This window comes from Camelina sativa, chromosome 6 (assembly GCF_000633955.1).
Source record: "Camelina sativa cultivar DH55 chromosome 6, Cs, whole genome shotgun sequence".
NCBI classification, from domain to species: domain Eukaryota; kingdom Viridiplantae; phylum Streptophyta; class Magnoliopsida; order Brassicales; family Brassicaceae; genus Camelina; species Camelina sativa.
The window spans coordinates 25,876,611-25,890,823 of record NC_025690.1 but is presented as its reverse complement, the minus strand read 5'-3'; the positions used below and the strand labels follow the sequence as shown (position 1 = coordinate 25,890,823).

General features: G+C 35.7%; 3 protein-coding genes across 6 annotated transcripts; 1 reads left to right on the top strand and 2 right to left on the bottom strand.

Moving 5' to 3' along the window:
- On the top strand, window positions 1,347–6,864 carry LOC104793681 (ABC transporter B family member 4). 4 transcript variants are annotated; one of them, XM_010520085.2, is made up of 12 exons: window positions 1,347–1,513; window positions 1,919–2,263; window positions 2,360–2,414; window positions 2,516–2,691; window positions 2,797–3,018; window positions 3,096–3,334; window positions 3,427–4,226; window positions 4,315–5,186; window positions 5,276–5,542; window positions 5,613–5,876; window positions 5,987–6,280; window positions 6,370–6,723. In XM_010520085.2, exons 2-12 carry the CDS (start codon window positions 1,946–1,948, stop codon window positions 6,721–6,723), a joined length of 3,861 nt encoding a protein of 1,286 aa, XP_010518387.1. In that variant the 5' UTR covers window positions 1,347–1,513; window positions 1,919–1,945. The 4 variants fall into 4 exon arrangements, with proteins under 4 accessions (XP_010518387.1, XP_010518389.1, XP_010518388.1 ...); XM_010520087.2 differs by lacking the exon at window positions 1,347–1,513 and adding an exon at window positions 1,565–1,638; XM_010520086.2 differs by lacking the exon at window positions 1,347–1,513 and adding an exon at window positions 1,714–1,823.
- On the bottom strand, window positions 9,098–10,268 carry LOC104793680 (auxin-responsive protein IAA20-like). The gene is made up of 3 exons (XM_010520084.2): window positions 9,868–10,268; window positions 9,349–9,445; window positions 9,098–9,229 (listed from the first exon to the last, which is right to left on the bottom strand). Exons 1-3 carry the CDS (start codon window positions 10,238–10,240, stop codon window positions 9,175–9,177), a joined length of 525 nt encoding a protein of 174 aa, XP_010518386.1. The 5' UTR covers window positions 10,241–10,268; the 3' UTR covers window positions 9,098–9,174.
- LOC104699487 (auxin-responsive protein IAA20-like) lies at window positions 12,579–12,986 on the bottom strand. Its single transcript, XM_010414790.1, has one exon. It carries the CDS (start codon window positions 12,984–12,986, stop codon window positions 12,579–12,581), a length of 408 nt encoding a protein of 135 aa, XP_010413092.1.

Genomic DNA, 14,213 nt, shown 5'->3' with positions numbered 1-14,213 from the left:
AAAAAAAAAAAAAAAAAAAGAACTTTTTTAATCAATTTTTCCATAAAGCAACAAAAATTTGTTTATACAAAACTGATTAGCGCCTAACACGATAGTATAAATGGTGTAGTCATTGATGCAACAATGTTTGGAATAATATTGCAAGTAGTAGTTATTTTTTGTCTTTCTTAGAAAAGTAATATTGATAACCGGTATTCCTCAAGTAGTAATAGTTCTTACTAGAAAAGTATTTGATATATGTATTAATAATAATGTATACGTGGGTAGGTGATAATATATATAGTAGATAGAAAAATCAAATATGTCAGGAATGACGTCAGGATAGTTATAGAGGTTAGACTTTTTTTAGATATAGATTCATTGATTCTGAAAATGCGCGCAGGAGAAGTAATGCGATACCATTCTTCTTCTTCTTTGCCTTCCTGGAAAATACAAAGAAAGGTCCTCTTTTTTGTTGTTCTCTAGTTTTGACTTTCTTTATTTCCTCTCGATCGACTATTCATGTTTTCTTGCTCGTAAAGCAAATCAGTCTTCACGTGGTTCCAACCTAGGATGAGTGTATTACTCGTACTGCAATTATGTTAGAATAGTACTAGTGGCATTTACATTTATTTATGTGAGTTAGATCTTAACTCAAAATAATACATTGCATTAAACGCATGTATATGCTATAAGCCTATAACATCCGTTGGCAAAACGCAACTATATGATAACAATAGTTAAAAAAAATGAGATTTTGCACTTGTCAATTTGTTCACAACTAACGCGAACGAGAAGGTCAACTAAAGCGATTGGTACTGATGAATATAGTATTAGTTTTATATACGCATAATCATAATTCGAGTTTTTAATAATAGAAAAAAATGAACTAGGACAAATGGAAGCTGCTAAAAAACATAGCTAAGTTTTACTACAGATCAGTTTTTAATACTAATATAAGTAAAGGTGAAATGAAGGAGATTATAAAAATCATGCGGCCCTTCTGTATCAAAACTTTATGCTAAAATCAAACATAAAGAGTTGTAGAGTTGTAGAGTTGAAGAAAACAGCTAAGACTACTCGTCGTCGTTATACGATCAATTCGTCTTTTTGATTTTGCATTATTTTCAGACAAGAATGGACAGAGAAAATAATTTAAAATTATGACAAGAATAAGATATCTTACGTATCGCATTTTGTTTTTTAGGCTTCTCACATAATCTATCATATTAGATACATAAGACCATATCTATTGATTTCAACAAATTTTTATAACATTTTCTCTTTCTCTTGAACAAGTCACGGCTTGTTCGTCAAGAAATAAACAGAGCATATATAAACTGTACATGAATCTTTACAAAACTTCACTTACAAATTATATATATTAAAAAAATAGATATATATGTAAGCAGAGAGAGAGAGAGATCTCTGCACACTTTCCAACCGCTTCTTATACGACAGATCATCACACCACACCAAGAAGTCGCTAAATCCTTTTTCTCACTTTTGCAGCTTCTTCTTGATCCTTTTCCAGGTACATATAATATATTCTCTGCTTTATCTTTCCACTGAAAAACACTCTGTTCTTAAATGGTTCTAGAATTTGTCTGCACCGAAACTTATGTGCTGCCTTTATGTAATTGACGGATCTTGCGTCAGGTTTCATCATTTTTTTTTTTTCTTGAAAACATAAAATAAAAGGATTTAGATATAATAATAATAATAATAATAATACGAAAATAGATCTTTAGGGTGTTTTCATGGTTGGTGAAGACCGATCTTGAATCAAAAGGAAACTTTTCACTCTCTTAAGTCTTTGTTTTGTCAGATCATGAGACTCTCATGTATGTTGTCTATTTATTATCTTGAAGATCATCTCAACTCATAGATTTAGACACTTGTTTATTATATCTCTCCTCTGTTGTTTTAAATGCTTTAGGAACACAAGGCACCTGGTGAAAATATAATGGCTTCAGAGAGCGGCGTAAAAGGTGATTCAAATATAGTAGAAGAGGTTTCTGAAACCAAACGAGAAAGCAAAGAAGAAGGAGAAGCTATGAAAACAGAGAAGCAGAACAAGGAAGACCATGATGAGAAAACCAAGACGGTGCCGTTTTACAAGCTCTTTGCTTTTGCAGATTCCTTTGATTTCCTCTTGATGCTCCTCGGGACGCTTGGATCTATCGGAAATGGTCTCGGCTTCCCTATCATGACCTTACTGTTCGGAGACCTTGTAGATGCTTTTGGACAGAATCAGACTAATACAACCGACAAAGTCTCCAAAGTAAATCATCAAACTCCTGTTTGTTTCTGTCTTTGGTTAAGATTGATTTTCAAGATTTGACATGCTAAACTATATAGTTTCTTGATTCACTCACAGATTGCACTGAAGTTTGTATATCTTGGAATCGGTACTTTTGTTGCTGCTTTTCTCCGTAAGTAGTTGTTTATTAAAGATCTTACCAAGATTTTAAAACTTTTGTAAAAAATATTTCAAGAAAACTAAACGTTTTTGAATATGTCTTCGAATATTCAGAATTGTCTGGTTGGATGATTTCGGGAGAGAGACAAGCCGCTAGAATAAGGAGTTTGTATCTTAAAACTATCTTAAGACAAGATATCACGTTTTTCGACATCGATACAAATACAGGAGAAGTCGTTGGAAGGATGTCTGGTGACACTGTGCTAATCCAAGATGCCATGGGAGAGAAGGTAAATAGCTACTTAAAAAAATGTCAAACAGAACATTATAAAGTTTCAAAACGTCTTCTCTCTACGTATTATGAAGTTTCAACAAACTTGTTTGTTTGTTGTCAGGTGGGGAAAGCTATACAACTTGTATCAACATTTGTGGGAGGCTTTGTAATAGCTTTCATTAGAGGATGGCTTCTAACTTTGGTCATGTTATCTTCAATTCCTCTTCTTGTAATGTCTGGTGCACTTCTCGCTATCGTCATTGCTAAAACAGCTTCTCGTGGACAAACTGCTTACGCTAAAGCTGCGGTTGTAGTTGAGCAAACAATTGGTTCTATACGAACGGTAATAAAGCTTACTTACTTAAGCCAAAAGGAACAAAACCACAGAGACTTAGGTTCTTTTTTTTCTTTTTTCTACAGGTTGCTTCCTTTACTGGAGAGAAACAAGCTATAAGCAATTACAATAAACATCTTGTCTCTGCTTATAAAGCAGGAGTCATTGAAGGTGGTTCAACTGGATTGGGACTCGGAACACTCTTTCTTGTTATCTTTTGTAGTTACGCTTTAGCAGTATGGTATGGAGGGAAGTTAATATTGGAAAAAGGGTACACAGGAGGACAAGTTCTCAATGTCATCATCTCTGTTTTAACTGGATCCATGTAAGGACCTCTACTCTTTCAACAATGCATCTTTTGTGTGTTATAACTCCTCTGAGACCTAATTTTAAGGTTTGTTTTTGTTCCTTCCTTAGGTCGTTAGGTCAAGCATCGCCTTGCTTAAGCGCGTTTGCAGCTGGACAAGCCGCTGCTTACAAGATGTTTGAGACAATAGAGAGAAAGCCTGACATAGATTCTTATAGTACAGATGGTAAAGTGTTGGATGACATTAAGGGAGATATTGAGCTTAAAGATGTTTACTTTACGTATCCGGCTAGACCTGACGAGCAAATATTCCGTGGCTTTTCGCTGTTTGTCTCAAGTGGTTCAACGGTGGCTTTAGTTGGACAGAGTGGTAGCGGGAAATCTACTGTTGTGAGTCTTATTGAGAGGTTTTATGATCCGCAAGCCGGTGAAGTTCTCATAGATGGGATTAACTTAAAAGAGTTCCAGCTAAGATGGATCAGAAGCAAGATTGGACTTGTGAGTCAAGAGCCAGTTTTGTTCACTGCAAGCATCAAGGACAACATTGCTTACGGCAAAGAAGATGCGACAATCGAAGAGATTAGAGCGGCTGCAGAGCTAGCAAACGCATCTAAATTTGTGGATAAGCTTCCACAGGGTTTGGATACAATGGTGGGAGAACACGGGACTCAGCTTTCAGGTGGACAAAAACAGAGAATCGCTGTGGCTAGAGCGATTTTAAAAGATCCAAGAATCTTGCTTTTGGATGAAGCTACAAGTGCACTTGATGCAGAATCTGAAAGAGTGGTTCAAGAAGCACTTGACAGAATCATGGTTAACCGGACTACAGTTGTGGTTGCTCATCGGTTAAGCACGGTGAGAAACGCGGATATGATCGCTGTGATTCACCAAGGAAAGATTGTAGAGAAAGGTAACTGAAATTAACATTCTTTATACACTCAAAAATATATGCACTCTATGTGATTTTATTTGATGAACTTGGCCAATTTGCTGAACAGGTTCACACACGGAACTACTACAGGACAGCGAAGGAGCTTATTCTCAGCTGATTCGTCTACAAGAAGAGAAGAAATCAGATGAGAATGCATCGGATGAGAGAAAGATGTCATCAATTGAATCATTCAAACAATCTAGTTTGAGAAAATCGTCGCTAGGGCGTTCTCTAAGCAAAGGAGGATCATCCAGAGGAAACAGCAGCCGCCATTCTTTCAATATGTTTGGCTTTCCAGCAGGAATTGACGCTCAAGACCAAGATCAAGAAGAGGCTACTACAGAACCTAAAACCAAACAAAAGAAAGTCTCAATCTTCAGAATAGCTGCTCTAAACAAACCGGAGATTCCGGTACTTATACTCGGATCAATATCCGCAGCAGCAAACGGTGTTATTCTTCCTCTTTTTGGGATACTACTCTCAAGTGTAATCGACGCTTTTTTCCAACCGCCTAAAAAGCTGAAAGAAGATACAAGCTTTTGGGCAGTCATATTCATGGTTCTTGGTTTCGCATCCATCATAGCATACCCAGCACAAACCTTCTTCTTTGGGATAGCTGGATGTAAACTTGTGCAGAGGATCAGAAGTATGTGTTTTGAGAAAGTGGTTCACATGGAAGTTGGATGGTTTGACGAGCCAGAGAATTCTAGTGGAACCATAGGAGCAAGACTATCAGCAGATGCAGCCACAATCCGTGGTCTAGTTGGGGATGCTTTGGCTCAGACGGTTCAGAATCTTTCATCTATATTGGCTGGTTTGATCATTGCCTTCTTGGCTTGTTGGCAACTGTCCTTCGTCGTCCTCGCCATGCTCCCGCTTATTGCACTCAATGGATTTCTATACATGAAGTTCATGACAGGTTTCAGCGCAGATGCAAAGGTAAAAACTTGTTACATACACAAGTAGATGATTCTCTCTATGCTACATACAATCCATTCGATTAAATTTACCTGTGAACTCATTGGCAGAAAATGTATGGGGAAGCAAGCCAAGTGGCTAATGACGCGGTAGGGAGCATTAGAACCGTTGCTTCATTCTGTGCAGAAGACAAAGTGATGAAAATGTACACAAAGAAATGTGAAGGTCCAATGAAGACAGGGATTCGTCAAGGCATAGTCAGTGGTATTGGTTTCGGCTTCTCTTTCTTCGTCCTCTTCGCTTCTTACGCTACCAGTTTCTACGTTGGAGCTCGCCTTGTCGATGACGGCAAAACAACATTCGACGCTGTCTTCAGGGTATATAAGAACACAAACATACAACAGAATTCTTGATTCTTGATTCTTGATTCTTGTGATGACAATGCAGGTGTTCTTTGCTTTGACAATGGCGGCAATGGCGATATCTCAATCGAGTTCGTTATCTCCTGATTCAAGCAAAGCAGATGTAGCTGCCGCTTCGATATTCGCAATCATGGACAGAGAATCAAAGATTGACCCGAGTGTTGAGTCAGGAAGAGTGTTGGAAAATGTTAAAGGAGACATTGAGCTTCGTCATGTTAGTTTCAAATACCCAGCGAGACCAGATGTTCAAATCTTCCAAGATCTTTGTCTAAGCATTCGAGCCGGAAAGGTTAGGAAGGAATTCAAAAACTTATCATCATCATTCTTTGAAGAATACAAAAAAGGCAGAACCTTTTGATTTTGAGACCCATCTCTGTTCTCTTTTTTGTCACATTACAGACAGTTGCTTTGGTCGGAGAAAGCGGGAGCGGGAAATCAACGGTGATAGCATTGTTGCAGAGGTTTTACGATCCAGATTCAGGCGAGATCACTCTTGACGGTGTAGAGATCAAGAGCCTGCGATTGAAATGGTTGAGACAACAGACGGGGCTTGTGAGCCAAGAACCAATCTTGTTCAACGAGACAATCAGAGCCAACATTGCTTACGGCAAAGGAGGAGACGCCAGTGAATCCGAAATCGTATCTTCAGCTGAATTATCAAACGCCCATGGTTTCATCAGTGGTCTACAACAGGTAAATTAAATTAAAAACTCAATCTTTAGGGTTTATGGTTCTCGGGTCGGGTCAAAATAACCCGGGGTTAATTTTACTGAATTTTTTAGGGCTACGATACGATGGTGGGAGAAAGAGGAATTCAATTATCAGGTGGACAGAAGCAACGAGTAGCCATTGCTAGAGCCATCGTCAAGGATCCAAAGGTACTGCTACTCGACGAAGCGACGAGTGCTCTTGACGCCGAGTCTGAACGAGTGGTCCAAGACGCTCTTGACCGGGTTATGGTAAACCGGACAACAATTGTAGTAGCTCACCGGTTATCGACGATTAAAAACGCTGACGTAATCGCCGTCGTTAAGAACGGCGTTATCGTTGAGAAAGGAAAACACGAGACTTTGATCAATATCCAAGACGGCGTTTATGCTTCGTTAGTTCAGCTTCATCTCACTGCAGCTTCTTAACTTTAATTATCTTTTTGCCCCTTTAACTCTTTTTTTTTTGTTGATTACGCCCCGTTATATTTATTGTTATTGTGTTTTTCTATCTCGAGTAAACTTTTTTGCTCTTTTGTTTTTTGGTAGTGTATAATGTATATACAATTTGAAATTTGGTGTTCAAAACAAAAATATCCAAAACTCATCTATTTTAACATTTTGGAAGTGCATTTTGTGCCACTTTTTTTTTCAAACGATTTCCACAAATGCCATTGTCTAAAACACTATTAATCAAAGTCATTAAGGTTAGCTGGGTAATTATAATTAACGGGTCGGTTCAATTTCTTTTTTTACAACCCGAAATCAGTGATGCGGATCCTAATAACTACGTTAGTCGTTTGCAGAAACAATATTGAAGATATCCCTCAAATATGGTAATATTCGATTTTAACAAAAATCATGTCATTAACTGCAAAGACTGCGGATATTAATCTAACTTAAGGCCCTTCAAAACAACTAAACAAAATTAGGTAATAATTTCCTAGATTACCATAACGAATATGACTAATTGATGATACCACAATCAATAAAATCGATTATGTACAACCACAACCTTTAACTTGAGAATATTGAAAGCATATTCTCATTTACAAGATCTTATAAACTTGCTCATCAAAATTGGGGAGATCCTTTCTAATCCACCACCGAGCAAAACCCTACCATTTTTCATAAACACTATAAATAATACTTCATTCTCATTACCTCTATAATTTCCCCCCTTTTGTTCACATGGGTTAGGGTAGTTTTTTTCTACCCACGTCTGAAACAGTTGTTGTTTTTGAGATTCAATTCAAACTGATAGCTGTGGATTATGTTAGTTTGATCTTATAATTTTTGCAACTGTGGTTGGTTAGACATGTGTAATGAAATCTGCACTTATGTGTGTCATTGTAGCTAACTATGGTGATTGATTTCTTACTTTAAAGAATTTACAATTCAATTTTGGTTTTTAGGCCCCAAAGAGTAGTCTAACTCTAAGGCGACTGCAAGAAGATCACTGTTGTAAGTGATTCTGTTTTGCTCTCTCTTAACATATAATATCATTCCTCTTATCTCTTGATTTGTTCTTAGCTTCTGAAAATGCCTTCGGTTTCAGAACAAAGTAACAAATCCTCTCTTTGAGAACAAAGAAGCGTCAGAAGCAGATTGGGATCATAGGATCTCTCCAGATACATCAAATGGCTTAAGTCGAATATATTATATCTAAATCTATATAATGACTAAAAAACTAAGTTGCTTAGTATACCATTTTATCATTTAATGGAAAAAGGGTTAATAATATGATTTGAGTTTTTACAAACTATTTTTTAGTCTTTATTCGATAACATATACAACAAATATTTGCAAATAAAATGATATATATATATATATATATATCAAACATTTTACAATCATATATAAAAGTATACTAAAAAATTGTCGTGTACCAAAATAATATTCTTATCTTTTATTATAATGATATCTAAAATGCATAATATATTCAAATCATTTTATCACAATTTGGATAGAAATAATATTCCAACAATAAATTACAAATATAACGTATTAAAAAAAAATTAAATAACACGGGACAAAGTTATATGAAGGGATGAATTTGAAACGATATTAAATATATATATATATATATCTCATTGTAAATCAATAAGTTAAATTCTTAATTTAATATATTTTGTTAACACCATGATACTAGAATATTAGATATATCAAATCGTATTATTTTAATAAAGAGAGTGTAAAGAAAAAAAATTAGCAGTATCTGTAATGTAACATATATGTTTATATAATGACGTAACATAAATGTTTCAATTCAAAGAAACTCAGTTTACTCATGATATAAAATTATAAAATTTATATATATAAATAAAATATAAAACATTGCCCTGTGGTGTACCACAGAGTAAATCCTAGTTTTTATTATGACAAGAACATCATATCTTGATCTAGCTTGGGACTCGGCCTCTGCAGACAATAGGGTAAGACTTGCGTTTCAATTGCTTCGCAAGTCGCAACCTTGGCTTGATAGTTGATAAAATGACATACTCCACATGATCAGTATCTTCTTTCTCTGACTCTTTCTCAAAATAGGAAACGTAAGATGAGAGAATTTGTTGTTTCCCCTGAACATGTTATCAATTATGAAAAAATAAACCATTCAACTAATTTAAAAATGCAATGATCTAATTGGTCTAAATCCACTGGAAGATGATTGTTCCTCGGATATTTTTCTTTTTGCGTAACACCGAGGAGGATCAGGAGTATAATAGTCAGAGTGAGTTCAAAATTTATATGTACTATCACAAAAGAAAAACGAAAATAATATAAATAAATATTCCACCACTGATTTACAACAGACAAAAACTTTTTTCTTGGCATTACTTCGATTTAAACACAAGTACGTACGCAGACTTTTTTACTATATTAGTAGTGGTAAGCTCTTGAAATCTTCAGTCTTCTCACAGTAGACAAGAACATCCTAACAAAGACAGAACCCATAAAAATATATATTTTAAGGATGCTATCACAACAATATAATTATGGAAATAATCTAAAAGACTTTAAATTAAATTAACAAAGGGACTAAAGAGTGCTTACTCCCAAGGAACGTCCCCAACCATCATCCAGTCACCTTCCTTATCGGCGTACGTTAGCACGTGACTCTTGTCGCTGCACATTTCTTCTTCTTCAGCCCCTATATATTAGTACCATTTTTATAAAAATTGCCATCAGTTTCCCTCATAGTTTCTATCCACCTATAATACGTACCTTACACACTACACAACACAATATATAAACTCTAACCTACTCCTATGAGATAATAACTTTGACAAACAAACAAAGAAGCCCTATGAAATAGTGATGGGCGATATTAACCTTCAAACAAAGGNGGGGGGGGGGGGGGAACGTATTTTGTTTGTGTTTTTATTTTTTCTGACGGGGGAAATTTATCTAATTGATTTATAAAAAAAAAAACGTTTACGAATTTGCTACTAATTAACACATATATAAACCTATCTGAGAGGCCAACGAACATGTTTTAAATTGTTATCAGCGGATCCCTCGAAGCTATATAGACATAAGACTTTTATGTATTGAATACATACAGAAACTTACAGAGAATGGAGGCGTTGAACATGAAATCTAGGGTTCTGATCAAGTCGTGGTAGCCTTTAAGAGACATTAGATCGATCTTTCTTCCAATGGGAACTCCCTCCATGTTCACCTTTACATAGAAGCTCCCCACACTGTTGCACTCGTTCTCTTCTTCCTCCTCCACCGCCGCAGCATATACCGCCTCCTCTGCCGCCGGAGCTGCAACGGAGTACCCATAGCCACCGTTGAAATATTGCGTCCCTGAAGACGTACCGAAGCTGAGTCCGAGCCTCAGATCCGTGCTTAGGTTCCGAGTACTTGACGAGCCACCGAATGGGTTGCTCTTGCTGGTACTCTCTATCGACGAAGAAGACGAACTTCTCCCTCTTCCCATATCTCTATCTAGCTCTCTATATCTCTCTCTCTCTTTTTTGTTAGGTTGAGACAAATGAGTAAGGAATGAGCCGCCATGCTTGGTTTGTACGTGTGTGTTTATATAGATAGGAATATTATAATTTTATTTTAGCAAGTTTAGTTTGATATGGTCTTCGTATTTGGTTCAAAATTCATACACAAATACAAAAAAGCGACGGTGGAATGATGAGACAGCGTCCGGTCCGCTAAAGATGTTGTTAGTGTAGCAGACAGATATACGTGTAACATAGTGATTCGATCAAAGTGTTGGTTATGATTTTGTGGGTTCGGGTTTTCTCTCTAATTAATGTTTTGTTTGACTTTTTATTACAATTGTGAGAGAGTAATGCAAACAATTGAGGAACACATTATTTGAAACTGACATTTTTGAGCTTAAACTGAATCTATAAATTAATTACAAACTGCGAACGGTATTCAATTTTTTAAATTTTATATGTCAATTACTCTTACTCTCTAGTAAGTATGTACGATACTAAATTGAAATAAGGAATAACAAACTCATAATTTTTTAGTTAATTAGCCAAAGGTATAACTAGTTACTCATAAATGAGACAAGGTGATTTTTTCGGCTCATTTTTAGATTTGTTTTTGCAATAGCATGAACAAAGACAAGTTAGAGGGGCATAAATAAATAGGGTAAGAACATCACATGGAATAAGAACATATGTATGTATATTTAAGTATATTTGATAAATTACATCGTCCTAAATCATGTTCAATGCATAAGAGATTATCGTGACGCGGATAGAGGCGTTTGTGGAACTACTTTTACAAACCCCATTTTCAAAATTATTTAAGCGTTTTTTATATAACCTCGATACACTTAACACTTTAATCAACGAAATTAGTTTTTAAAAAATGCTAAGGTAAAATGTAAATGCTTGCTTAATCATCGGGTAAACACTTCTCTCTTAAGTTAATTAGTTCTTAGTTCTGTTTCAAACAAAAATTATGACGAAAATTACTATGTGGACATATAAAGCATGACAAACTTTTGAGCCTACGCTGATTCGAGCCCACGTCATTATTTAACATGAAACGATGCGATTTAGTTTCACCAGATGATGATAATAATAATCAAAACCCAATAAGTAAGTCTTAGATCAATTTCAGTTTATGTAAAAAGAAGTTAAAATTCATTCTTTTCCATTTTTTTCTTTATAAATTACGTTAATTAATACAACGATTAAACAGACAAAAATACTTTCTAAACAAGTTCTACAAAACCAGTCCCGCCATAATCGGTCTAAACGGACAGTTCCAAACCGGCCAAAACTTGCCTATATAATGATGTAAATCATCCGTAATATATTAGCGAGAAGAGAAGTTGTTAGACGTAATAATAACTAAATAAATGGAGAAAAATAACTAGACTCAAAAAGAAAATTAGAAAAAGACGAAGGAGAGAGAGAGAGAGAGAGAGAGAGAGAGAGAGAGAGAGAGAGGGCATGAGTAAAGTAATGAATGGTTCACCTTAAAGAGAGGACCTAATGAGAGTTCCTTTGTCTATGGAACTTAAGGAGACGTCACAATTCTCACATTTGCAAGCACGAGAAAAAGGAAACACACACACTCACGACACAACGACCAACGACTACATTTCTTGTCATTCACCACGTGGCACTTTTTATTCCCACGTGGACTCCCTCAACACACAACATGTACATTGTACAATGGATGCGTCCCTTATGGTAAAACTAGTTCCACTGAAAATTCAATGTAATGAATCAAAAACTTTATTGGATGCGTGCCTTATGGTGTAAAACTAATTTCATTGCAAATTAGAGACTTAGACGCGCACTCCAGTTGTAACCGGCTTGGTCCCCCTCGCTTTCATTCGGGGTTTGGATATTTCAAATTGGAAAAACTGGACTTAGTTGGAACCGATTGCGTTATAGAGAGAAATATTGAAGAAACAAAAGAAAAATCAAGAAGAAAAAGGATAAAGGAGAGATGTTCCCTAACAACACTACAAATTACAATTTCCTCACTTTCTTATTTTCTTACTGCCTCCGCCTCCTCTCTGTCCCCTCGTTTTTTTTTCACTTTTTTCCTTCACATCTTCCCTTTCTTTGCAAATTTAGAAACCTCATATCTTTCTATAAAAAAAAAAAAAAAAATTTGTATTTCTACAAAAATATATACTATAAAGTAGTATAAATTTGGCAGTTTTTTATATATACTAGTAGTACTATATAGAATAGCATTTTATCGGAAACATACACACATTGTTCAAGTACTTTATTTATGCGCTAATTTTGAGAACTCCACTTTACTGCGTCGTGGTTGCTTGTCAGTCAAAACTTGGGCTTCCTTTTTAAGATGCGTGATTGCATTTGCATGTCTCGTGGCTTTTTTTTGNGGGTTCTGATCAAGGCGTGGTAGCCATTAAGAGACATTAGATCGATCTTTCTTCCAATGGGAACTCCCTCCATGTTCACCTTTACGTAGAAGCTCCCCACACTGTTGCACTCGTTCTCTTCTTCCTCCTCCACCGCCGCTGCATATACCGCCTCCTCTGCCGCCGGAGCTGCAACGGAATACCCATAGCCACCGTTGAAATATTGCGTCCCTGAAGATGTACCAAAGCTGAGTCCAAGCCTCAGATCCGTGCTTAGGTTCCGAGTACTTGACGAGCCACCGAATGGGTTGCTCTTGCTGGTACTCTCTATCGACGAAGACGACGAACTTCTCCCTCTTCCCATATCTCTATCTAGCTCTCTCTCTTTCTCTCTCTTTTTTTTTTTTTTTGTTAGGTTGAGACAAATGAGTAAGGAATGAGCCGCCATGCTTGGTTTGTACGTGTGTGTTTATATAGATAGGAATATTATAATTTTATTTTAGCAAGTTTAGTTTGATATGGTCTTCGTATTTGGTTCAAAATTCATACACAAATACAAAAAAGCGACGGTGGAATGATGAGACAGCGTCCGGTCCGCTAAAGATGTTGTTAGTGTAGCAGACAGATATACGTGTAACATAGTGATTCGATCAAAGTGTTGGTTATGATTTTGTGGGTTCGGGTTTTCTCTCTAATTAATGTTTTGTTTGACTTTTTATTACAATTGTGAGAGAGTAATGCAAACAATTGAGGAACACATTATTTGAAACTGACATTTTGAGCTTAACCTGAATCTATAAATTAATTACAAACAGCGAACGGTTTCTGAATTACATGTCAAATAAATTTTATATTCAATTACTCTTACTCTCTAGTAATTAAGTATGTACGATATTAAATTGAAATAAGGAATAACAAACTCATAATTTTTTAGTTAATTAGCCAAAGGTAAACTAGTTACTCATAAATGAGACAAGGTGATTTTTTTGGCTCATTTTTAGATTTGTTTTTGCAATAGCATGAACAAAGACAAGTTAGAGGTAGCTAGTTAGAGGGGCATAAATAAATATGGTAAGAACATCACATGGAATAAGTACGTATGTATGTATATTTAAGGTATATTTGAGAAATTACATCGTCCTAAATCATGTTCAATGCATAAGAGATTATCGTGACGCGGATAGAGGCGTTTGTGGAACTACTTTTATAAACCCCATTTCCAAAATTATTTAAGCGTTTTTTATATAACCTCGATACGCTTAACACTTTAATCAACGAAATTAGTTTTTAAAAAGTGCTAAGGTAAATGCTTGCTTAATCATCGGGTAAACACTTCTCTCTTAAGTTAATTAGTTCTTAGGTTTCAAACAAAAATTATGACAAAAATTACTATGTGGACCACTATATATAAAGCATGACAAACTTTTGAGCCTACGCTGATTCGAGCCCACGTCATTATTTAACATGAAACGATGCGATTTAGTTTCACCAGATGATGATAATAATAATCAAAACCCAATAAGTAAGTCTTAGATCAATTTCAGTTTATGTAAAAAGAAGTTAAAATTCATTCTTTTCCATTTTTTTCTTT

Bases quoted from the DNA above. Each gene is read 5' to 3' on its own strand.
- LOC104793681 (XM_019226893.1), top strand. From the start codon at position 1,946: ATGGCTTCAGAGAGCGGCGTAAAAGGTGATTCAAATATAGTAGAAGAG. The intron at 3,335-3,426 runs GTAAGGACCTCT...TTCCTTCCTTAG, and splicing joins TCTGTTTTAACTGGATCCAT to GTCGTTAGGTCAAGCATCGC. The intron at 5,187-5,275 runs GTAAAAACTTGT...ACTCATTGGCAG, and splicing joins GTTTCAGCGCAGATGCAAAG to AAAATGTATGGGGAAGCAAG.
- LOC104793680 (XM_010520084.2), bottom strand. From the start codon at position 10,240: ATGGGAAGAGGGAGAAGTTCGTCTTCTTCGTCGATAGAGAGTACCAGC. The intron at 9,446-9,867 runs GTAAGTTTCTGT...ACTAATATATAG, and splicing joins GTTCAACGCCTCCATTCTCT to GGGCTGAAGAAGAAGAAATG. The intron at 9,230-9,348 runs GTAAGCACTCTT...TGTCTTTGTTAG, and splicing joins GTTGGGGACGTTCCTTGGGA to GATGTTCTTGTCTACTGTGA.